The 26,950-nt window shown below is 44.5% G+C and overlaps 1 protein-coding gene across 1 annotated transcript in view; it reads right to left on the reverse strand.

Annotated features, from left to right (window-relative positions):
- CACNA1E (calcium voltage-gated channel subunit alpha1 E) overlaps positions 1-26,950 on the reverse strand; it is a 378,426-nt gene that overhangs the window by 186,948 nt on the left and 164,528 nt on the right. The window contains exon 7 of the mRNA XM_054979594.1: positions 5,653-5,756. Within this exon, the coding sequence (XP_054835569.1) occupies positions 5,653-5,756 (104 nt within the window). The remainder of the gene's footprint in view (positions 1-5,652; positions 5,757-26,950) is intronic.

The following is a 26,950-nucleotide window of genomic DNA, read 5'->3' on the forward strand; positions in this document are numbered from 1 at the left end:
CAGCAGGATTCAGGAAACCATCCACAGCCATTTTTAAAAGTAGGAAATGAAAAAGAATACCACATCCTGAAGAAAGTAATTAGGCAGGGCATAATTACGGAGTTGGCCAGGAGACTGCTTAATACCCCATTTTACTTGAGGGGAATCAAAAAAGATTTCTTTCTTTTCCTTATGAAAGAAAGCACTTTTCAGACCAGGAGCACCAAGCTGGGACATTGATGCTGCGATGACTGATCCCCAGACGTTAATAACCGAGAGGCTTGAATGCTTCTGCGTGACCTACGCAGACGCTGGATGCTACCCAGGAACATTACAGCCATCCCGGATGCTGTTTTGCTCCAGCTGTAACTACTTATTTATGTTTACTCCCAAAGTCATAATTACAGCCCTTCGTGGCACTTCATTGATCTTTGGATGTGACATTCAAGTTGGTCTGGACCAAGATGTTCTGAAACCAATCCTGGCATCCTACAAAGACACTGCCAGGGCTCATTCTGTTGAGAGACCCCAGGCCAGACGGACAGAAATAAAAACGGGGAACAGTCCCTTCTGGAAAGTTATTAGTGCAAAAGCTGACCATGCAATAATGCAGAGTTAACAAGCAGGGTTGAAAAGCAGACCACATGTGGAGAAAGGACTGAAAATCTGTGTTTCTTTTTCCCAGAAGGGTAAAAGTGCAATATGATAGAAACTCAACTTATCGTTGCTAAGACCCTGCCTGGCAATCATTGGAAGACCAGAGGTGGGGACATGGGCGGGGGAGGGGGGAGGGGGCAACCATTGGTGATTCTATGATTTCACTTCTAGGGAAAACCCAGAAGTGATATCAGTCCTCTCTAAAAAACCTCTATGGTTTTATCATAGATTTTCTAGCAATTCCTACAAAAGCATGAAGTGCCATCATGCCAACACCTCGAAAGCCAATTTAAAAGAATTCCTGCCTCTAGTCAGAACAGTGGCAGGGAGAAAGGAGATGAAGGCAGGGGACCCCCCCCCCCACCTGGGGGCTTGGAGTCCAGCTCCACTCAATGCTTAAACAAGTTTACACAGCATTCTCAGCAGGATACAGGGTCATATGGTTGCCAACTCCTGGAAAGTATTACTAAGGGGCAGGCCCTACTCCTGGACAAATCCTGGCTGCACATCAGGAGTAGGGTGTTTGGGTTCAAGTAGAACTCAGTGAGTTAAAGCAGAGGAGGCCATGGGGCAAAGGGGTCAAAGAGCAGAGATCTATATAAAATACTAATTCATCTAAGATGTACAGCTCTGTGTCGTCTCTCCCCCTCCCTCCTCCCCCTTTCTTTCTCAGGCTGTGCCAATATAAAGAAAAAAAGGGAAGCAGAAAAAGCTGTAGTGCTTAGAGAAGCAGTTTTTGAGACACAGAAAAGCCTATCTGAAACTGAAAGTTTAAATCTGCTGCAATTGTAGTAATGCAAGTGCAACATAGCAAATTTCTTTCTTGGATCCTCTGAGTATCTATAACATTATGCCACAGGATTATAGGATCACTCAAAAAAACTGGTGGATTGATAAGAACATTCTTTGTGCAGAGATCAGATTGGGAAAATGTTCACAAGACGTCACAGTTCCTAGGTGGAACTTAGGGTTGCCACCTCCAGGTGCTGGCTGGAGATCTCCCAGAATTACAACTGATCTCCAGACTGCAGAGATCAGTTCCCTTGGTGAAAAGGGCTGCTTTGGAGAGTAGACTCTAAGCATTAGACCTCGATGAGGTCCCACCCCTCCTCAAAAACTACCATCCCCAGGCTTTACCCCCCCCTCCCGATCTCCAGGAACTTCCCAAGCCAGCGTTGGCAACCCTAGTGGGACTCAATAAGACAGGAAGTCCTTACAGATTATACAAGGCCATCATTATCAGTCTACCATAAAATTTCCCCAATATTTGTATTATTTTCTGATAACCTAACAGAAGTTAAAAGTCAAACATGATCCCAAGATAACAAAGACCCGATGGTCAGGCCCACCCTTTCCAATAATGAGGTAGGCTGGACCCTCCCAGGCCTGCCCTGAATTCCACCCCAGCCATTAAGCCAGTTCACAGATCCTAATAAATTGTATTGTGCTGAATGAAAGTATGCAGTGCCAGTGCTAAAGCTTTTCCTGCAGCCCCATGGGCTTGCTCTTCTGCTTCTTTGCCCAACAAACAGGTCTGTATGCATCAGATGGCAGGGAATATGGAGCCAATATAGGATTCTCTAAACAACTCCTGATTCCAATTTCTTTCTCTCTCTCTTTCTTTCTTTTGAACAAGTTTCTAATCCTTACAGATATTAGAGAAAGTGATAAAACTGAGCAGGTGCTGTCAGCTTCCTGTTTCGTCTCGGGATGGGTGTTCTACCATAAGCTGTAAGGTTCCAAAAGCAAAAGTGTATGCTGTTGCCACTGCTTCTCCACTGACCCTGGCACACATTGCCTTGTAATATCCCCCAATTCTTAGCGCATGAGTGAAGCTGCAATTGCTCAGTGGTGAAGCAATTGCAGTCCTACATGACTGTGCCCTGGCACAGAGTTTTAAAATCTTCGCTTGCTGTCATATCAATATTATACTACAACTTATTTTGTTTTTATTTTATTTACTTCATTTATGCCCCATCTTTCTCCCTAATGCAGACCCAAAATGATATACATCTCCCCTGCTCTATTCATCCTGACAACAACCTGTGAGGTAGGTCAGGCTGAATGTGTGTGACTGGCCCAAAGTTCCCCCAGTAGGGTTCCTAGGTGCCTGCCAGCGGCAGTCAAACTCCTGGGGATTTGCCCCTTAACCCGCTGATCTTCCCGCGATCAGCGGGAGGTGGCAAGCTCCCTGGAGGTTGGCCACCACCAACAGGCACCCCGGGAACATGCGTGGTGTGGATGCTCCCAGGGTCGTGGCAACATCACTTCTGGAAGTGACATCATTGTGCCGGCCATGGGAGTGTTTGACACTTCATTTGAAGCCAGGAGCGCTCCTATGGGCAGCATGATGACATCACTTCCAGAACTGATGCCATCATGCAAGTGCTGGGACATGCACGCTTTGCATATGAGCAAAAAGTGACTACATGAGTGACACAAGGTAAGTGCCAACCCTATGCAGCAAGCTCCCATGGCAGACTGGGAATTCAAACCTGAGTGTCACAGATCCTAGTCTGCCACTCTAACCCACTACATCACAGAGTTGTATTCTTTGTTTCTTCAGCACAATGTAGGAGTGAGGCAGCACTAGTGGGAACAGCTGGGGAAAGACAGGAGACAAAAGACATCAGGGAGAGGGCATGGTTCAGTGATAAAGCATCCAGGTTTAATTCCCAGCATCTCCAGTTAAAGAATCAGGGACTGAGTGATGTGAATGGTATCCCAGCCTAAGGAGCTGGGAAAATTGCTGCTGTCTGAGTAGACAATAAAGACCTTGATGGGCCAATCGTCTGACTCAGTATGAAGTTGCACCATGCGTTCATTGCACTGTTAGGCCATTAAGATCCATGTTGTATCTTCAAGGTACTTGTTTTTCTTCTCATACCACTGGAAAAGAACCTCCTAAGAATAATTCCTTCTGATTATTTTTACTTGCCTTTTGATTTAGTTGCAGTGATCATGTCTTCAAAATTTTCTTCATGATACTGGGGATTAGAAACTTTATTGTTCTAAAGAACCAGTAACTCAAAGGCTTGGGGGGAGGGGGAATCTTGAAGCATTAGAGAGGCATACACTGGGAAATTTGCAGCGTCTGGCAATTTGAGTCCAGACTTCTAATACTGCCGAGGAAATCCCAATACAGGGATTGAGACAAGGGCATGGTGGAAAGGAATCCAGGATTCCTTGGGAATCTTACTTATCCACATGCTGGAAGCATCTGACAACATTTGAGAACACATCTGTGCAGCCACGTGGCTGGTTGTTATGGAGATGAGAAGCTCTGATTATTTTCAAACCCTGGACTGATGGTTTGCGTTAAACTCGCATTTCCTCAGGGGCAAATAAAAGAGCTTACACGGTACTGCCATCTATATACACACATACACAAGCAACAACATCCTAATCTCATTCACTCAGGTCATACCCATGGAAGAATTCACCCACACATCCATCACCTAAACTGTCTCTGCAAGAGATGCTCTGACTTTAGAGATGCAGGAGAGGTAGACTGAACTCTACTCCATCACCCCAATGTTATCTGGGAAGAAAGGAGAGCAGAGGGAGTCTCTGCTTTGTTTAATGATAATTCCTTACAAGAGATCAAAGATGTCTTGTTTTTATTACTTTTCTCACCTTGGTGTGAGATTAGTGTCCCAATCCACAGATCTCTGCACACAGCTACAGGCTGCATGCGACAACTGCACACAAGGATCTCTGAATGCTGTGCGGGGAGGGGCGGGGAGAAGGCAAACAGGAGATGGCCCAAGCTCACGCTCTTGGAAAAACACTATGTGATGCACCTTCCTTGGCCACTGGAAGAGGTTATACCACAAAGACAGGTCAGACAGCTGCCTCAGGAAGTGGTTTTAAGGGGAATTCCAAAATTCCCAAGCTGAAAATATATATGAAAATCATTTGCTTCAGATTGTTACCATGATTTTTCTGAATGGTTACACAAATCTAGGATTATTAGGCATTATGAAAAAGCACTTCCCCTCCCAAAAAATCCATGTAGTTTTTCTTGTTCAGTGGCTTACCATCCACAACAAGTGTCTTGTTTTTCTTTGATTCTCTGAATTTCCCAGGCAGAGGCCCAAGGAGGGTGGCTCCTGGCCCGCACAAGTCAGGCACAGGGCCTGACAGAACGGCAAGTCTGGCTGGTTCCTTTTTCCCTCCCACCTTTGTTGGGGCAGGCCACTTTCCTCTTCCCAGTTTACACCTCTGTAAGTAGAATGGCTGTGGGCACATTGTTCAGGAGCCTGAAGAATTGGACCCCTTGGTCCAACTCATTTAAAGCTTGGAGGGGGGGTGGTCCTTTAGTGGACAGGCAGCACTAGCTCCCCTGCAAATTTGGTTTCATTTGGATGAAAAACAGCCATACCAGCCCCCCATCCCCGAAAAGGTCTCCTGAGTCCCGATAGGGAATAATAGAACCTGAATAATTCTGGAATCTTCAAAAAAAACCATACCTGAATTCCAAAATGATACCTGGAACCAAATACCATTGAATACCATTTATGCCCTTTCTAAAATCTGAATCCATAAAATGTGTTTTTTTTTCAGATGCGTATCCCTTGTAGTTTCCCCCCACCCCAGATGTCAAGAAGGGAATTAGAGGTAGACAGATGTAACCCATGGGACAAAATCCATTGGAAGGCTCTTCTGTACAAGTGCTGCTGCAATAAAATGAATGAAAGCACTATCGTAGCCTTGCAGACTTTCTATTCATGTCAATGAAGTTTGTGGAAGAGAACTTACTGGGGGATTTTTTCTTCATGTTAATAATGTGAGCATGCAACGGCAGGCAATATGAGGGACTGTTATTGGGATTTTCTATTTCTGCCAGCCCCAATTATTTGTGTATGTTGTGTGATTTCCTCACGTCACCAACCTGGTTCAGCAACTTGTGGACAGACTGAGAAGAAAGGCTGAGAGTTCCTGACAAGGAAGGTTGGCCAGAATTTTGTATTTGAAATTTGGTTTGATGGAGAAAAAAACAGATAATTGCCTCACCCAGAAAGCACTCCCAGGACAAGGTTGAGGACAAAGAATGATCCGATGATGATGAGGGGTATGAAGTACAGCCAGTTCCAGGTGGCTCCTAAGGCATCGTTGGTCTGAAATAAACAAATTAAGCAAAGAGTTACAATGCATTCCGCCTTGGTGTAGCTGCCCCAGTGCCAGGTTCCACAGGCCTGAGCCTTAGATGCCAGTGCTATTTCTGCTGTATGTCAGTAATGTTTTGCATGTAATAAGTTTGTGTGTATTAACATGGCTTTGAAAAATATTTGTTACTGTGAGTTTAAATGCAGGCCTCTGAGGAAAGAAGGAAGGGGGCTGGAAGGGTGAATGGAGTATGTCGTGACTGGATGGTAGCTGTATCCTAGGGGGCAGAGTGAACTGCAGATTTTAGCCAGTGTATTGACTGTTCTGTCATTCTACCATTTATAACAAAGCCTTCCAATAATACTAGTTAAACAGAAGATATTTAAGGGTCAAGCACAGAATACTCCCTGTGGAACAGAAAAAGCAGGGGGGGGGAACTCCCTCCTGTGTGATTTTGACACAGGGAAATGACTTGAGGGGGGAAGGAAGAGCCACCCCCCACCCCCACCGAGGCATTCTGCGGTCATTTGGGCTCTTCTTTATTTGTTAACAGCCATTCCTCACAGCTTCTGTGAGGCTGCAGGGAACCCAAACCCAGCTCTTTAAAAACCTGCACATACTGCTTGACCCTAAAGCTAAACCTTTAGTGGCAGCAAAAACCTTTTGGGAAGCAGCAATATACCATGCAGGAACTCAAGACGGCTTACAATATAAATAAAAACAATCACAGATAAAAATAGAGTAACATGAAAACAATGTTAATTAAAAGCAGACCTAAATAAAAACGTCTTCAGCTGCCTCCTGAACACCGATACTGAAGGGGTCAGGTGCCCTTCCCTGGGTATACTGTTCCATAATCATGGCATTGCCCCTGAAAAGGCTTTCTCTTGTGTACGCCACCATGTGAGCTTCTTTAGCTAATGGGAGACAGGAGGGCCTCTCTCTGTTACCTTAATTCCCAATGCCACCATTCACCTGGCCGGCAGAGGGGAAGGCAGGGGAACAGGCCTTCTGGATGCACTCCTGGGTCAGTGCAGCAATGTCAGTCCCAGGACTGAAATCATTGCTCTGCCCAGGGAGTACTCTTGTGCTTTGCAGCAGGCTGATTTGGGCCCCAAATAGGCCAAATTGGGCCCGTTTGGGGCTGCAAAGTGCAAGACCATTCCCACGCCCTGCATGATGCCATCACTTCCAGGAAGTGACATCATCGCGCCACCCTGGGGGCATGGGCATGCTTTGACCACATGTGAACACTCCGAGAAAAGTAAGAGCCAGGGCTCCCCCCCTCCTGCCAGGAGGGTAAGAGGACCTGGCAACCCTATTGGGAGCAGACAGGTACCAAGTGTAATAGCTATAACATCAGGGTCATATGATCCCTATAGATGGCCTCAACCCGCAGTATAGCTGCAGCATTCCTCACTAACTGCAGCTTTTAAACACTCTTCACTAAGTCAGGAACTGATGCAGCTGATGCACCAAAGCTGAGCAAAAACACTCTAAACCGCTGCAGCTGCCTGGTGTCAAGCAGCACTCCCAAGTAGCAAATCTGACTTTTCAAAGAAAGTATAACCCATCCAAGACAGGAGAGATCTCAAGTTTCTACTAATCCAGACAAACTCTTGTTGATTCCACACACATTGGATAATGCACTTCCAATCCTCTTTAGAGATCATTTGGAACTGAATTTTTCGTGTGTGAGACAAAAAATCCACTTCCAAATGATTGCTAAAGTGCATTGAAAGTGCATTATCCAATGTGTGCGGAATCAATTTCTGTCTTGTCAGGAGGATTCAGTTTCAGCATCCCCTCCCTCATGTACAACTCATACATAAAATATACCAATTTCCCCAGACTTTAACCCAATGTTTAACCCAAACATTCCTGTTAGTCCTCTTTTTAGACTTGAGCTCAGCCCCAGCTCCTAACATCCCATGGGAGTGCCAGGAACAAAGAGTTTTGACTGACATTGTTGACAGTCAAGATTGAAATACGCTTGCTAAGGAGGTAAGTCCCACTGAACTTAGCAGAACCCATTTCATTCTCAATAAAACAAAATTCTACTGGCACCTTAAAGATTAATAACATTTATTTCAATACAAACTTATTTCAACATGAACTTTCACACCTCACTTCCTCAGATACGTGGCCATTTTATGCTCAACAGGGCTCCGCATGCTCTCACAAAATGTCCTCCTCTCATGGAACAATTTGGGACAAAATGTCCTCCTCTTGGATGCCATCGTGTTTACTTTATCAACTGCATTAGGTGGCAAAGTGCCTGCCATATTTATTCATCTTCTTCATTTATATCCCACGTTTCTCCACAGTAGGAATCCATAACAGCCTGCATCAGTCGCTGGTAGTCCAAGAGATCTGAGACTACCAGTAAAGGAACTTCTTGAACAAACTTTTCCATTCTCCTTTCCTCCATCTTACCCTCACAACTCTGTGAAGTATACTAGGCTTCATGAGAGTGACTGGCTCAAGATCACCCAGCAAACTCCCATGGCAGAGTGAAGATTCAATCTTGGGTCTCCCAGATCGTCGCCTAATGCTCTAACCACTACACAACCACTGCCACACTGCATGCTGCTTTGCCAAGAAGTGACCTGCCTGATGTTAGCAACGAAATAATGTAATTGACCTCTTGGCTGAGACAACACAGCCACACAGCCAAATCAAGGCAGGTGCTTTGCTGTCCTATTAGGTTGCTAAAGTAGCTTAATTGGTCTCCGAAGTTTCACAAGTTGGGGAAACCTTTTGAGAGTCTAGAGAGTCTGACTGAATATGCACAGCTTGCCGCCAATCTTGAACGAGGAAAGGGGAGTGAATAAAAACAACTGAGTTCTGTCTCGCCCCTGAAGGGTGAGGGACAAGAGCAGAATGGAGAGGCTGGAGAGGGAGTGGGGAACCCAAGGGTGTGTGCTATGGGCTATTCTCTATAAAGCCACATTGATTAGTAAACGCCCTAGACTGGTTAGAATGCTCTAGAGAAAGAAACATAGGCATTCCTGGCTGACCTTTAATTTTTTACATTTAATCTTTAAATTAAACTGCCATTCAAAATATTTGCTAATAGTCCTAATTAATCCTCTCAGTAGCAACTCTGTGGTTTCCCAGGAAACATCTCAGACAGTCATTTTACTATTTCTGGAAATGAATAGAAATATAAAATTTTCAAAACTTTTGAACCTGTAAGAAAAAATATTTCCCCCTGGGGGGGCGGGGATATAAATTGGCAGAAACATTGAATTCTATGCAATACTTATCAAGTCTAAATTTATTTTACAGATTTAACATAAAATTCAGTATTTATAAAATAAAAATGTACTATTTGGCATATTTATGAGAACGTCTTAATGTTCTACTAGCAAAATAACTAATATACCCAGGGCTTTTTTTCAGGGGGAACATGGTGGAACGGAGTTCCGGCACCTCTTGAAAATACTGGACAATAGTGCTTGAAAATAATTTCAGAGAAACCCATGTGTTTCTTTCTCATTTCCCTCTTAAGAGTTCCACCACCTCTTTTCCCAGAAAAAAAACCCTGAATATACCTAATACTAAGAGAGAGAGAGAGAGAGAGAGAGAGAGAGAGAGAGAGAGAGAGAGAGAGAGAGAGAGAGAGATGCAAACGGTTGCATCTTTCCCTATTAGTATTTTAGCTTTGCCATCAGAGAGATGGAACAGAATAAAAATTGAAAATAGGAAACACAGATTTTATAACAAAGGAAAGAATGCGTGTTGTTTGTGCAGAAATAATTTCATACAGTCATAACAGAGCTAGCAGCATATTGGGATATTGGGTTAATCTTTGTAAGACTGAAAGAAATGAATTATTCAATAGAGTATCATCATCATACATATTATATTATATTAAATGTGGAAAAATTAGTCACATTTAAACAAACATATTCTTCCAACTATGCTATAATATGTCTATAGTGTACACATGAATTATCATTATCTAAGATTGTCTTACATAAAAATCTTTCTATTACACATTCTGAGTGAGTAAAATGTTGTCTTAAAGTAATTCACTCATTCCCAAACAGAAAATATTTCATACGTGGGTTTTTTTTTCCAGTACTACCAAAATTTCCAATTTTTTCCCAGGCCTTCACATTTGTAGACAAGACAGTAGTTAAGATAGAATGTACTTTCTCTGAAGATTAATTTTATCTCCTGTTAAAGTAAACTTTGGTTGTGTAGCCAATAGACGCTTTGTTCTTGACAGAAATTCAAGCGAGACTGATGGCCTTTGGTTCAGATCCAAATCAGAAGGTCATAGGCCTTTCCTATCCAGATTTCACACTCTGTACTTGATTGTTTCAAGACACGGACCTGTTTGGACTTGTGGGTCAGCTCCAGTGGTTAATCCACACAAATATTTAGGGAGTCAAACTCAAGAGATCTCCATTTAGTCCTTTACTGTGCAATTCAGCATATTTGGACGTCAATGGGTTTAGACTGGAATAACTCTGCATAGGTTATTATAATCCTGCCCTTAACAGATACCCCACAAGCAAGGATTCACTTTTAATTTTTAAAATGCTGGCTGTCTAGAGCCCAAAATCAGAGATAGGATAGCCAGAGAGCGGTGCCAGTGCAAACCAGACTTGCAATCTGGTGGGACAGGGAAGGATTAACAAGGTCATGGGTAAGATCTGGTCAAATCTGTTGGACCATGGGCAGAAAATGAAATCTAGATGGAATCTGGCTCTATAGCAAACCATGGAAAGAATCAATCGGCAAAGAAAAAGAATATTCCCCCTTTTGAGGTGAACAGAAAGGAGTGTAAGTTCTGGGGAAACAAATGTAAGTAGACAAGAAGGCAAGAAGGGAGCCTGAGAAGCAGATAGCTAAAACATTCAGACAAACAATAAGCATTTCTTCAAATACAGCAGGAGCAGGAAGGAAACCAGTTGGGGAAGCAGTTGGGCCTTTGGATGCCAAAGGAATAAAAGGCTCGCTTAAGGAAGATGGGAGAATGACAGAGAAATTAAATGAAATCTTTGCATGCGTTATCACTGTGGAAAATGTGGGGCTCCATGTACCCAGGGAGCCAGTTTGGGGAAGGGTGTGTCTGAAGAGCTGAGTCAAGTTCAGGTGCCAAGAGATGAAGTTCTAGGACTACTAGACAAACCGAAAACTAAGCCTGCACATCCAGGCTGCATACTTTCAAGGTCTCTTAAAGAACTCCAATATAAAACTGTTGATCTCCTAACAATTTATCTATTAATCTATTCCTGGTGGGTTTTATTAGATTAAGAGCAAGTACACACACACACAAACCCCTAAGCTACCTAAACATCTTTGAAGTTTACTGGATTTTCAGACATCAATATTCATTACTTGCCAGAATATAGTTTTACTGGCTGAAGCAGTAAAATGGCAGCCAACTGGCAACCTTACAAACTTTTCTGAACAACCTACTAAGACTCTGCCTCTACCTTTCTCTTCCACTGTCACTGCGTCCAGAATGACCTTCCTTCCTAATGGCTGCTGCTACAGCTAAGACAGGGGCTGATTCCGCACATGTTGGATAATGCACTTCCAATCTTCTTTAGAAATCATTTGGAACTGAATTTTTCGTGTGTGAAACAAAAAATCCACTTCCAAATGATTGCTAAAGTGCTTTGAAAGTGCATTGTCCAATGTGTGCGGAATCAGCCAGGGCTACACATCCACATATTAAGAGAGGCACAATAGTCAGGGATTCTAAAAACCTGTGCTTGACAATATCTGAGGGCACAGATGTATCTTCAGTTAACACTGGGACATCTAGGCTGGTCTCCCGACTTGCCACATCTGAATCCATCAAGTGTGGGCAAATATAAGTGGGTAGGGTATGAGGTCATCATGGCATGTAGGATGCTGCTGGCCTTTTGACCCTGCATTGCCACATCTCATCCCCCCCCCCCGTCTGTTTTTGCAAACTCACTGTCGTCCTGTAAATGTTATCAGTGCTAATTGTGTGTCGTGTGGCCCTCCCACAAAACTGCATTATTTTACCCAAGCTGAAATTCGGAGGAGCCAACGAGAGAGGAAGAATGAAGCCCAGCTTACCCAGGGATGCACAAGCCGTGGAGCAAATGATTGACAGCTTAAAAGGCTTTTCACAAGCTCGCCCAAGACTCTAATAGGGTTAGTCATTGCCTTTTAATAAGGCCCTGCCCCCTCTCCATCTCCGTGACCGCTTCCCAGACCCCATTTATCCTTTTGGCAGGTAGCTGGACCATGGCGTCGGTCAGCACAGTGATGCAGCAATACGTGACTGTCTGAGGGTGGTACCATCAATCTCCTTGGAATGAAAGGTTCTGCTGCCTCTTTTTTCATGTTTTCCTTAACGCTAATTAAACCCTCATTTTTGTCTGACTCACTGGCACAGCCTTTTCAAAATGGTCCAGTGTAGGAGCTGAAGTCAATCCTCTCGAAAGAAGCACCCTCCAAGGACAAAATGAATATCTGTGAAGGAGCTAGAGCTTTCCAGTTTGTGTCTCTGTTTATGGCCCCCACATTTGCTACACTGACATTTCCCAACAGGGCCAAAAGGAACCTTCCATGCATCGAGACGATGCCTCATTCTGAGCAAAGGTAGCCAAAGAAGAAATCCTCCAAGCACCTTTTTAGTGACATAGCCTCATTCTGAGACACAGTTGGGTGGCCTTGTCCATGTCATTTTATCTGAAGTGCTATTTGCACAGGGAACCTAAATAGAGCCAACCTCCAGCTGGCTTGTGCGAGTGCTTCCAGGTGCTTAATTCTGCTAGAAAGCTTTTTGGCTGACCTTGGGCTCCTCAGTCCAATCACCTTCTAGGGTTGTTGTAAGGATGAAATGAGGAGTGGAGAAGTAGGTGAGCCATCCTGTGCTCCTTAGAAGGAGCACACAGACAGACAGACTCATCCCCAGCCTTGATGCCTCCCTATTCACTTGCTCTCTGGATTTTTTCTTAAAGAGCCAAAATGGTAACAAAGAAGTAGTTGTGAATCAGTGCGTTCTCCCCCCCCCCCCCCGCCCCGCATTGTGTTGCAAGCATCTCTGCAATGCTGGGAAGTGGGTGAGCAACCAGGAAGGCAACAAAGGGTAGGAATGGGGCCTTGCAAGCAAGCACCTATCAGCAAGGCTTTTTTTCTGGGAAAAGAGGTAGTGGAACTCAGTGGTGGAACTCAGGACCGCACAATGTCACTTTGGGTCAGCTGGACAAAGGGGGGGGGGACTTTTTAAAAGTTTTAAATCTCCCTCAGCAAAAATAGTCATATGGCTGGTGGCCCCGCCCCTTGATCTCCAGACAGAGGGGAGTTTAGATTGCCCTTCGCGCCGCTCCAGCGGCACAGAGGGCAAGCTAAACTCCCCTCTGTCTGGAGATCAGGGGGCGGGGCCACCAGCCATATGACCATTTTCAAGAGGTGCTGGAACTCCGTTCCACTGCATTCCCACTGAAAAAAGCCCTGCCTATCAGATCTAAAGCTGCTACAGGAACCCAGAGTCTTCTGACCACCATGAGGCTCATTTTTAACCTTCTGGTGGGAGACAATCCTCAGCCCAACTGACATAACCGGGTTAGGGTGAGGTCAAGCCCTGTGTGAGGTCCTTGGAAGGAGGACCAGATATGAATATAAACCAGGCATCGCCTGTCAAGCTTTTAAAAACTTGCACGTTGGTACTTTCAAGTACTCTCTAATTTCTGTTATCTCTAGCTTTTAGATTCTAGATCTGACAGTGACACACAAATGTTGGGTGGGGGTGGGGACCATGACAGACGGTTGAAAACAGCTTGAGGGTGGCGGCACACCTGCAGTGGGAAAGCACTCTCAATTACCAGCGATTTGAGGCTCAGTGCGGTAGCAGTGTTTTCTCCAGTGATGAACCTGCCCAACTGGGGGTGGCACCACCTCCTTAAGTAAATAGTCACACATGGCAATTATCACATTATTCTTCAGAAGGGAGTGCAGGAGGGAAGAGGAGAAAGGGGGGAAGGCTAGAGTGTTAAACCTGTTTTGCACGTGCTCCTTCAGGACTAGGAGCTTTGGCATTCCTACACAAGGCAGTTTTTCCTCAAATAGAAGTGGAAGACTTCTGGGACAAATGCAACCAGGATCAGGATGGGCTATGGATTGCTGTACATAAAACCCAGATGTGTACAATGTACTACCTCCAACCCACAGTACATGAGGTCAGTTGCTGAGGCAGAAGTTACAGGTCTACTGACCTGACTGGGTTGCCGTGATGGCTGGTACTCATTGAGACTGGTGAGGTGGAAGAGAGGGTGATCAAGAGAAGCCACAGCCAACAAACCGTGGTTCATCCTCTTCCTCCTTCCTTGCAATAAAATTAAGCACTGCATCACAGATCCTTAATTGATTCCTACACAGGTGCCAACCTAATGCCACCTCTCCTTTGGCTACAGTGTTTGCAACTAAGGCAGGAGACAAATAGTTCCACATGTCCACTTTCCTCAAAAGCCAATACTCAACACACTAGTCAGGTTTATGAGAAGGACATGAGCACTGCAAGTCTCGATTTGATCAAGAACTCTCCAAATCCCTAGCTCAAGAACTCATTTTCTGTGTTGTACACAAAGCAATGAAGCCTTTGGCCATATGTAGAACTAAGGGTTCACCGCTGGGAAATTAATTATATACAACCAGTCTGAACTAGATATAGGGTTGATGGTTCCAGAAAATGACTTTCAGAAGTCTTGCGGGGGGGGGGGGGGGGTTGTGGCTCAGAGTAAAGCATCTGCTTGGCATGCCGAATGTCCCAGATTCAGTCCCTGGTGTATTCATGTGTTTGAACCCCAACACCTTTTGCTATCAGGAGTCCTCACCCCCACCAGAAGTTCTGCTAACAAAATGAATGAAAGCACATGCCTGTATTTCACCTCTAACTGCAGGATCCTATTTATGTTTAATCAGAAGTAACTCGTATTCTAGCAAATGCGGATAGGATTGCTGTCTGAAGAAAGGTTGATTTTCTTTTGGCAAGGAAACGCATCGGGGTGGAGTTTCACCTATTCCTCTGTTCAACAACTAAAGTGTCATCTTCCATCATCCTCTCCCATTTCTCAGAACCAGGAAAAGGCTTAAAGGTAATATCGTTTTCCCTCTCTTAGGGCACTAAGAGAGAACTTGCCATGGCAGCAAAATTTCATTATGAGACACACATATCGAAATCCTCTTCTCCTAGCTTTCCCCTCTGAGTTACAGAAAATAGTTGCCTTCGGAGTCCGAAGGGGAAGGGCAAAATGTATTGATCAGAGCTGCCAACTTGAGCTTAAGAAATTCTTGAAGATTTTAGGGTGGTCCTTGGGGAGGCAGGAGTCTGGGCAGGGGAGGGAGGTCAGTGGGAAGTGTTGCCATCTGAAGAAGCTGCCATTTCTCCAGGGGAACTGATCTCTGTAGTCTGGAGAGAAGTAATTCCAGGAAAACTTCAGGATATCAGCAGCCCCAGTCCTGAATGAAATGGGAACAGTTTCGATTTTTTTTTAAAATCCTGGATTCATTCTACAGTGTAGATATAATTCTGAATAGGAGGCAGAAAAGGAGGCTTTAGAGAGATAGCACAATAGTTCTTGGGGGGGGGGGGTGGTAGCCATAAAGTTTCTTCATCTGAGAGATCCCTAATAAACTGGTCAATTTTTATTTCCCTTCCATCCTCCTTGGTAAAAAAATGACAGTCCTGGACAATGGATTCTTGATCCACTGACTAATCGAGGATTCAGACGGAGCCATAAGGACTGTTCCCCGCCCAGTTAAATAGTGTACTGGGCCATTTCCACACTTCTTACCGGCCTCCGGAACGCTGCGCAAAACACCCGGAAGATAGCATCTTCTTGCGTGAAATCGTGCCAGGAGGACACGATGTTGTGCAAAATTCCTGGGTGATAGGGTCTTCCTGGCATGATTTCGCACAAGAAGACACTATCTTCCGGGTGTTTTGCGCAGCATTCTAGTGGCTGGTAAGAAGTGTTGAAACGGCCCTGGTATGTACTAAGCAAACATCCTTGATGTTCCACTCCCTGCAGGCCCTATCTAACAGGGATTACCTGTTGTGCTTCTGCAATTTTTATGTCCTTGACATTTACCATAAACGATAACAGAATGTATATAAACGTATAAATGTCCTTATCAGAAAACTGGTTTTGTTTGTTTGTTTCTATGACAATGGGTTTTTTTTCTTGTTTCTATCACAGTGGGACCCAGATTCTTTGACAGAGTGATTGATGTGACATAAAATATACAAGGCTGAGAACCACTGACTTGGGTGACAGCCTGCCACCCCCTGGTTTGTCTGCTAAGGAGACTGAGGAGGCAGACAAATGGGGCCTGGGGGGCAGCCTGATTGGATAGGGCACTGCCTCATTCTCCCTAATAGGTCAGCCTCTGCTGTAATAGTCCCCCCCCCCGAAAGCCCTACCGTACAGCCTTTAGTAGAGACTACAGGCCGTTTCCACACTATTCACCTTCATCCGGAATGACATAGTGCAAAACTTGCGCAAGATGACGCTATCTTCCGCGGTTTTTTGGCGACGTTGCACAGCATTCCAGATGAAGGTGAGTAGTGTGAAAACGGCCTACAGTCCAAACTGCTTTCCCCATTTTTAGGCATTTGCTTTAGACTATACCTAAGTTCAACTTAGCTTCTCATTGTTACTATAACATGAACTATACATCAGCTTGTTGTTTAAAGTCAATGGTCACGTTTAGGGGAAACAAGCCAAAATTACCATTCCTACCAGATGTTACATTTATTTATGTCATTTATAGTCTGCCTTTCTCACTGAGGCTCAAGGCAGATTACACAGTGTGAGATTAGTACAATCAATATCAAGGACATCTCCATAACCAATGCCAAGTTTACAAAGACATAACATTAGCAAGAATCCAATACAGAGTTGAAGAAACGTTGAAACAGAGCATTAGCAATTTTCGGAATGACATTAGTCAACATATAACAACCCAGCAGGATCATATTTGAAGCACAGGTAGCACATAGGAGCACATAAAGCAACAGATAGGACATAAAGCAACATAGTGGTGAAGTCTATGTGAGCCTCTCTCCAGACAAACTGAGTTGTTTCATAGTCCTGGATTCAGGAAAAGAACCATTTAAAAATAGAGAGAGGCTTACAAAATTTTCACCATCCAAATTTTGCCCTGTATTTTGAACCTTTGGGATTAGAGGTGGGCACGGACCGGGAAAACCCCACGGACTGCCAGCCTGTGGTCTGTCGATTTTCACGAACCATGAACTTTTCACGGACCAAGCCGGTTTGCAGACCGGTTCCTTCAGCCCTGGCTCTGCCTTCTTCACACCCAGACAGCCCACACTCACAGAGAATATTCAGCAGCCTCTCCTCCAGCCACCCTCCAAGTTTGGTCAGGATTGCATTTTGGACATCTGAGTTACAGACACCCAAAGTGGCCACCCCCAGGAAACTTCCAGGAGATACTGGAGTTGCAAATGCCAATCGACTTGCCTTGGCTAGCAGCACCAAAAAGTTGCAATGAGGCAAAGTCAAACAGAAAAGGGTGGAGGACGAGCCCCCTCACTCATCACACAGACACCTTCCCAGCTGTTGCCTAGGGAATTAACTCTTGCTCCTTGCTTGCACAGAGAAGAATGGGAGCTCTCTGCTTGGCAGGCAGAGCTGCCTATCAAGGTTTTGAGGGCTAAGACTGGTTGCAGAATGTCCACCCCTCCATTGCCTACTGAATTCATTCTTACTCCTTGCTCCTTAGAGCAGAATGGAAGCTCTCTGCTCGGCAAGCAGAGCTTCCTATTAAGTTTTCAAGGGCTGCAAAAGGACTGCAGATGTCCCTCCATTGCCTAGGGAATTGATAGATGGGCACCAGGATGTCTGGACTCACGGAACATGGACCAACAGACCAGCCCGAATGGGCCAAAATTCATGGAAAAGGTGAGTCCCACGAACTGTGTGTTCACGAACCACGAACCAGGTCAGACCGTGTCTAATTTAGGTCCATTTTCTGGACCGTGCCCACCTCTACTTGGGATTCCTTTTTGCTCTATGATTACAATGAGGTATGGGAAGGGGAGGTAAAGTTGTAAGCTTAAAATTGCACTGAACATTTAAAAAATCACTGTAGAGTTCTTCAACTTAAACCAAGAAGGCAGGCTGATCCAGAAACAGGGCACAGCAAAGCAAATTTATGCAATGAGATGGAACTTTGGTCTGATCCAGCAGGCCCCTTTTTACATTCTTTTATTTCTTATTGGGAAGTAGGCCCAGCAAGAAGTAGCATTTTCGATCTAGCCAGAGTTGCTCTCCAAGTGCTCAAGAAGTAGCACTGCTTCAGCCAAAAGTACCAGGGGTTTATATATTGTGTGCTCTTTGGCAGGCTCCCCTGGCATCAAGAAAACAGTTTTCTCCCACAAGATTCAGAGTACAGAGGACTCAGGGGCAACCTCTCATCTCCCTGCCAAGTTCCTCATCTTGGAGAAAGGACTTTATTTCCCCTGGAAAGGAGAGGAGTTACGTAATGTCATGGGGTAGGAAGCTCTAACACCTGAGCTGCTTGTCCAGAGAGAATCTAGTCCCACTAGCCTGTTCTAAGCTGTTTGTTGTCCTCATGAGTGTAAACTGTGGTTTTGGCACAGTATTCATCAGCTCTTTTGTAAAAAGCTTGTCAGCAGTGGACAGGGACATCTCTACCCTGAGCTCAGCTCTATTCAGCCTAAAAAGAAACACACCTGGCTATACTCAGGAATGTTTATCCCTGAAACGATTACATGTTTATCTCCAAAGAAGTACGGGAAGCATACCTGGCTTTATCTTCAAAATCACTCTGTGAGTTTGGCCAGGCTGAGAAGGAATAACCGTCTCAGTAAACTTCATGGTCAAATTGGGATTTGAACCCACAACTTTGTGGCCCAAGTTTACACTTTAACCACTACACTACACTGCCTCTTGTATGGAACTTAATTGAGTATCCTGTATTGTTTTCTCTCACTGCACATCCAGGCTGGACTGAGGATCGAACTAGATGGGACTATGAGGGAAATCTACAACGGAACCTTCCGAGAGTTTTTTAAAGAGCCAAAGGCAGCCATTTTGAGGTCCAGATGTGGCATAATGTGTCCACTCCTACATGATTTCCCCAGCCAACTCTCCCATCCCATATATAAGCTGTCATTAGCACTGGGGGAAAAAAATCCCTAGGAAAAAGTGGCTGTCTTTATTCAGTAGTGGAGGGCGAGATTTGATGGTGAAACCAGACAGGGCTGGAAATGTTAAATACCTTCTCTCTCAGGGGCTGCTACTGGCCTTTAAAAAAAAATCAACAGGTCTAATCACTGATCTCCTGAAATCCCATATACTGAGTCAAATCCATATCGCACTGTGCTAAGAGTGTCACATGAATCTGCCCTCCGCCTGTGTGTGACTACAACTGTGTTGGAGATCTTTCCCACATTATGATTTAATCACTCTGGCGCTATCCCACGTCAATCCTTTGTTTAAAAACATAATGCGAGAATGATGAGCTTAAGAAATTCAGAGGTCTGCTATTTTAGCCTGGTTGTCTATACATCCCTCCCATGTTACATTCTCAAGCTTGGGAATGACTTGCAGGGACACGAGTGTCTCATAATATTGATTGCCAAAGCATGAGAGATATGTAAGGATGTAGGCAAAAGAAAGGAGGTCTGCTCACTTAACATAAAAGCCTCAGGTCACCAAACAGGACCAGTCAATAGAGTTCAATGCTTGGGGGACAGTCAGGTGTGGGATATCCAAGACCCCTAAACAAACCGGATATGTTGTTTTCCAACAGTTTTTTGTTCTCACTAATTGCATCTTGATTTTTATAGTCACTGTGCGGTAGGACTCTCACGGATCCTGGGCTCACAAATGCGAGCTGCAAACCACACAATATGTAAGAGCAGACAGTAATCCTCCCCCCAGTTATCCTGAAAAATATCCTCTGTGAATTTTGATGGAAAACATTTCTCAGCTATTTTCTGGATATATGAATATTTGACAAATATTTAGTGTTCAGCGCCAGCATTTGTCACCCACAGAATTGTCAACATCTGATAGTATCTGCGATCTGGCCTTCAGTATCTGGCATGTAATAGCTAGTATTTGACAACTGATGGAACGGTAGCACTCAGTGTTTGATAGTATATGACATCTAGACAGTGTCTTGACAGTATCTCACACCTAATGTGTGGTCAACTTGCAACGCTATTTTACAGTTTTTAACAGGTGACTAAGACCAGAGGTCTTCAACATTTCCAAACCCAGGATCCACAGAGCTGAAAGCATATGATAGGAAGTCATGTGGCATCAAGAAGGGTGGGGAGTAGCCTTCCCAGTTGTCTGCTAGCAGTGAGCAATCTCCCGAGGGTTTGCCCACCAATCACTGGCAATCAGCAGGAGATGGTAAGCCCCCCCCCCGCCCCGTGGGCTGCTCCCACGCTTTGCTGAGGCTGATTTTGGCCCCAGGTGGGCCAGAATTAGCCCTGTGCAAAGTGCAGGAGCATGCCCGTGGCCAGCATGATGATGTAACTTCCTGAAAGTGACATCATCACACAAGCACCAGGCACAACATGTGAAAACAAGCACCAACAAGGCACGAGAAGTGTCAGGTCCCTCCTCCCTCTGGGAACATATCGGGACCTAGCAATCCTAAGGGGAACCAAAGGTAAGGCCTTGCCAGTGACAAAGCCTGGACTGTGAGCAGGTCAACAGAGCAAGGGACAGGGAAACCAATCTGAGTACCAGGAGATGTGCTGCAGTGAGGAACAAACGTCGAAGGCTCAGAGCCACGGAGGAATGCTCTCTGCCACTGAGTCACCTCACCATCCTGGCTGCTCCTCTCAGCATTCACACCAGAGAGGCAGAAGACAGGGCACCCTTGCTCTCTATCCACAGGCCCTTTCAAAAAGCAACAAAAGAAATGACAGCTCTATACAGCCTAGCAGCAACCTGCCTAAAGGTCCCAATCCATGTACTGGAGACTGTTGACATAACACTATATTTTAGGAAATGTTATACTAACTTTATTTGCTCTTTTAGCCAGATGAACAGATGAATTTGGATTTTGATGACCCTCTAAAAATGAGCCAAATTTCCATTTCAACCCTTGGGTAGCCCCTCTAACTTGGAAACTAACAGCCTGAGCACTTTGTGAACAAAGGAGCTTCTGTTTACTGACCTGCTGGCATAAAGAATAAATCACTGGCTCCAAAGTAGAGCCATTTCTGTGTTTTGGCTCTCCTGGCATGCTGGCCTTGCCAGAGAGTAGCATCCGGGCACTGGAAGGTGACTTGAGTTCCAAAGAAACACCTCGGGCTGTGTAAATGAAGCTGTGATTTATTAAGCCAATTAAAAAAGAATATTTCAATTCAGTGGATGCTTCCAAAGACATTACAGACCAAATGGGGGTTTTATTCAGCTACCTTGACAGTGTTCAGCAGTTGATTATATGCCGTTGACATCGGATTATTATTGCTCAGTACTAATACTTCCCAGCAAAGAAATTTCCACCTGCTGAACTCAAAAAGTGTCCATAAGGAAGTACATAAGGATTTTGACATTTCATAGATGGGGAAACTGACAGGAAGATTGAATGAAAGTTTCCCGGGGCCACGAAGCACCTTTGAGGCACTAAACTTTTAAGGGCACTGCCTCTCAACTACAACGTTCTTAGCTTGCTGGATGGGCAGCTCCTCCTTGAAGTCACTGTGCAAAATACCTGCTAGCTGCAGCTGCCCAGTATCCCAAGCCTCCCTCAGTAGCTGCACTCAATGCTCTTTACTGTTTTAGGCTGGAGGTTCAGCGTATTGGAAGTGTGCCACTCGACCCAGGCTGCTTCCCCTACTGAGCCACAGAGTAAGATGTGAAAACATACTGATAACAAAGCTCAGGACAATGCATCTACCTGGACTGAATCGAGACATGGGATTCCTGTCTCATTACCAATGCTAATTTCTCCCCAACCACCAGCCCTCTGCATACCTCACCCTATTCAATAACGCCAGCCATTATCATTCACGGGCTATTATCATTTGGTTTCTGCAGTCACTCCCCTCTCTAAGATATAAGGACAGATGGACTCACATTCTAGTTGTATCTGAAGAAGTGAGCTGTGCTCACAAAAGCTTATACCCTACCACAAATTTTGTTAGTCTTACAGGTGCTACTGGACTCTTGCTCTTTTTTTACCGCTACAGACATGGCTACCCATCTTGATTTATACTAACAATGTAATCCTAAACAGAGTTACTCCAGTTTAGGCCCAGTGATTTCTTTTTTTAAAAAAATAATTTTATTGGATTAGATATCATTAAATTGTACATTACAATCAGTTTCCTTTAATTTTTCCAATTCTAACCCCCTCCCTTTCCCCCCCTTTTGTTGACTTCCAACAGTTTTCCAACCCCTTGTCCCTTTTCCCTTACTCATTTTAAATTTATTCTATCTGTCAAACATAATCTTTCACTTTCTTCTATGCTTATCTATATAACACAGTGCTCCTTCTGTCTTCCTACTTACTTTAACAACTAAATAATACATAACTAAATAATACATTCTTGGCATATTTTCTTTTGATAATAATCATTTAGCTAATTTGGTACTCTATACTCTATCTTATAATCTCATCTTCAATATGGGGCAAACAATTTATCCCTCATTTAGCATATTTTTAGATACTTCTATAAACAGTACATTCAATATAAGTCAACCAATTTAACTTATACTCTATATATTTCTTTTTCTACATATCTCATCTTCATACTGTTTTAATTATATAATTGTATTATTCTTTCATTATGCAACTATCCACCAAAAATAGTCAACCAATTTGACCCATATATACCTCCAAACCAATTCAATCAATTTAATACATAATCTATACATTAATATATATTTTCCCACCTTACTTAAATTCCTTCATTGCAATTATAAAATTATCTCCATTATACAATTATTGCCAGAAATGAAATTAATTAGTTTCTATCCTTATAATTAGTTAATTTCTATCATTATAATTCTTGTAATAACACCTATAATACTTAATGCTATATATAATAGTCTAATAAAATAGTTGCTTAGAAATTCTCATTTACCTTTCCACCCCCCGGTAAAGTCACCTCCCTCTACTTTTATTGTATTTCAGTAATTTTCAAACTGCCACAGTTCTCCCTAGGCCCAGTGACTTCAATGAGTTTAGATTGGAGTAACTGTTTAGGATTGCTCCAACTGGAAATAAAACTTTACATTATTTAACACTATTTCGACACAAGAGGCAGGCCCGGGAGGACTCACCACTGAGTCCTCATTCCTCCAGCTTGCTTTCCTCTCCCGTCTGGTCTAATTTTGCCTCCTCCCTGTCTCTCCCTACTTCCTTGTTCCCTGGGTTCAAGTCCAGCTTGACGACTTCTGTTGGCTGAGCCCCACCCCCCTCCAGCAGCTCCTGTTCCCTCACTGGCTCCACCTCCACCTCCCCTTTTCCCCTCCTAGCGGCTCATCCACATTCAAGTTCCACTTCCCTTCCCTGCTCCCCTACTCCAGCTGCCGTATTGGGTTATTTCGGCAACCCCAAACGCGGCTTAATTATTGTTATTTTTTGCTTGAGCATGCTCAAACTTTGCTCTTACTATTAAAGGAGTTAACCCCGTTTATTTTTAAAACCAAATTGCATTTTTGTGCAAACCTTGGGGTTGCATTGGGTGAGCAGATCGGTAAACCGCACCAGGGAAGGACCAATTTTACATATTTTTTGATCTAATACGGCCATGGCTCCGGGCAGCTTTAGCTGCTCAAGGAGGGGGCCGTGCATTGCCCTCCTGGAAGGAGGGAGAGCAGAAGCAGCTTTCCCGGGCATCCGGGACTTTGCCGGGTGGGCGGAGCTAACAACCTATTCAGGCTTCAGTCGCATTTAACGCTCGGCCCACCCTCCTCACCCTGTTTTGGTGCAGGATTAGCCGGTTGCTGTATTCAGAGCCAGGTAGGAATTTTTTCCCCTCATCTCTAATTGGAGAAGGGTTGAGGGGGGTTTCGCCTAACTTGCACCAGGACTCGAGTGGTGGAAATTGGCTTTGGGTGGTGCTGGTTAGTGGTGTCACTGGCGGGATGGAGTTTGGTTAGAAGCAGCGGGCCAGTGAGCACCCTTGGCACTTCCCTATTGGTAGGGAAGAGGGGTCTGCTAGGAGCGGTTGGTACTGCTTGTGACGGCTGCCAGCGTGTGTGGGCCTGGGGGAACCCCACGTGCAAGTCCTTCCCTCACTGCTGTACAGCTGAGGCTTAGGAGCTTGAAAGGGGGGGACCAATTTGCCTGGCTGGCTGGGTCTCCTAGCCATCCACATAGAGGGCTTGCACTCGGGGCTTTGGGGCTCGCCCAGGCAGGTCAAAGCGGAGGTCTAGGGGTGACCCCCATGGCTTGACCTGTACCGCTTTACCCTTGCTGCAGTTATGTTTAATGTTCTCGTTGAGGTTAATTTAATAAAGTGGCCCTTAGATCCAGCACCTTTGTCTGTCTCTTCATTCTGACTAGGGGGCCAATGTGGACCAGACCTAGGTTGTGAATGAATTACGTGATCTTTATTGTCCATTTTCACCCCTGTCCAGGTTGCATCCAGGCTCAGTGCCTGTGTTGCTCCATTCTAGTCACGCTACTGAGTTTTCAGCTTGACTTCCTCAATATTTTTTGCTACATTCAGAACCTGTCTCTCTTTTGTCCTTGTAACTATACTTTACCGCAGCTAACCATTTCTGGTGTCCATCATCTATACAATGGGTTTCAAGAAAACATTCTTTTTTCAAAATTGCTTAATAAGGAAATTGGTACCTTTCTCTTATGGAACAAAAGCTGGCCAGCCCAGAGAAGGCTGGACCACGCCGCACTATAGAACAAACCAAAGCGTTCTGAGAAGTTTAGCTGCAGCGATCTTACAGGAAGTTTGTTAAGTCCCACCTTTCAAGCAAAATGAACAATTTTGCAAAGAAGTAGGACTAGCTCTGGAATCAGATGTGTTCGGAGTTTTCTTTCCCCACAGGCATTTTGCCAGTTTACATAGTACTTATTACTATGTAATAATTAGTTTTGAATTTGAAGGTAGATAGATTAGGGGTTTTGTGGCATCGCAGCAGGGAGAACATACTGTGCCATCTGAATTTGAAGAAGAAAATGTAAAAAAGGATTTCTATGACTTTATACAGGCCTATTCTTTCCTTCTAGGATGAGGAAAGACACACTGTTTAGGGGGAAAGTGATCTCTCTCTCTCTCTCTCTCTCTCTCTGTCTCCTTCACTCACACGCACACGCACACACACCCCTTCACAAGTGCACAACGGAAGCTATGCTTTAGTCTCTTAACCAGGCTCAATCCATTTTCTGTTTTCTCATTTACAAGATGGGAGATCGCAAGAGGGGAAATTGCAGGAAGGGAAAACAATTTGGTACTCCGTCCCACTCCATCCTCCAGGATTCAATAAGCTTGCAGGGGTCAGAACAGACTGATTTATTCTTCCCCATCCTTCTTCCCCCTTTTAAGCTATTGCCAACTGCTCTCATCATTCCATCCCCTATGGAGAATTTGACTATTTTTACTTTAAGCCGCTGGTGGTGTGCAGCAGGCCTATGAGCAGAGAAATATCACATACATATCGACTGAAAAGCACACCAACAAACAAGTTTGAGGTGGTTGGAAAAGATCAGGGCTGTCCACTAACCAAAGAGCTCCATGGTCACCACACGGTGCAAGCTGAACCAGGGGTTGCTCGATCATGCCTGCAAAGCACACACAGGGCTCTGGATTATTCAGGGCATGTGTTTTATTGCTGGCATCAACAGAAACATTCCCCGCTAATGAGGCCCTCTGAAAATGTAATGCAGATTCAGCAGTTTGCTAGTAAGCTAAAAGCTGAGAGTTTTCCATCAGACCAGCTACTCTACAGCTAATGTTAGATACAAAGTCAGATTTGGTATTTCCAGGCACAATTCAACCAGAGGTGCTCATGTGCAAGCCTCATAGGTGTGAACTTTACAGCTGGATTGTTCTCTCATTGTTCAGTCATAGTGGTTAAGTGGTCGGGATGAGGATCAGTATTCTGTCGGTTCAATTCTCACTACTGTCATAAGCTCTGTAGGTGGCCTTGGGTATTTATTTGTTTGTTTGTTTGTTTACTTATTTATAGCCCGCCTTTCTCACTGGGAGCCAAGCTACAAGTGACGAATTACACTTGCCTGGCAAGTGAACAGACTCACGTGTATTCCTCCCTGTTCACTTGCCATTCACTTGCGCTCCTCTTGATCAAGTGGACAGGGAGGAATACACGTGAGTCTGTCTGTTCACTTGCCAGGCAAGTGTAATTCGTCACTTGTAGCTTGGCTCTGAGACTCAAGATGGATTACATAGTGCGAGATTCGTACCATCAGTATCAAGGACATTTCGATACAGTGTCAAGGACATTTCCATAAACAATGACATAAGGTAAATAAATATAAACTTACAAAGACATAGACATAGCATTAGCAAGGGTCCAATACAAAGCTGAAAAAATGCTGAAACAGAATATAACCAATTCTAGGACTGACATTAGACAACATGAAACACAGGTAGGAGTACATATTTAAAGCAACAGATAATATGTAAGGCAGCATAACAGTGAAGCTGAAGGTCCCAACTCGTTAGCGAAGCATCTGAGACCCCGTCCCTACAATATCGCCCTCCTATCTGAGCAAAAAGCCTTTTAAAATAATTTGGTTTTGCATCGTTTGCGGAAAGCTAGGAGAGTGGGGGCTCTCCTGACCTCCTCAAGCAGGCCATTCCAAGGGTAGGGGCCACCACAGAGAAAACCCGTATGTTGATTTTGCCCATGTGCAGGGTGGCACCTGCAGGAGACCCTCTTCAGAAGAGTGAAGCTGCCGTGGAGGAACATAGGGAGGGAGGTGGTCCCGTAGGTATGTCGGGCCAAGGCCGTGAAGAGCTTTGTATGTAATAACCAATACCTTGAACTGAGCACGGTAACTGATAGGCAGCCAAAGGAGTGACTGTAGGATGGGAGTGATGTTCATGCTCCTGCTCATTCTGTCCTGATAATAGTTGAGCCACAGCTTTTTGCACCACTGTATTGTGGGATAATAATAACACTGACTTTGTTCAACGCTCTGAGTGGGACAGTAATCTGTCTAGAAGGGCAGTACGTAAGTGCAGTTATTATCTCTGAAA

The sequence above is a fragment of the Eublepharis macularius genome, chromosome 5 (genome assembly GCF_028583425.1).
Source record: "Eublepharis macularius isolate TG4126 chromosome 5, MPM_Emac_v1.0, whole genome shotgun sequence".
Taxonomy (NCBI): Eukaryota; Metazoa; Chordata; class Lepidosauria; order Squamata; family Eublepharidae; genus Eublepharis; species Eublepharis macularius.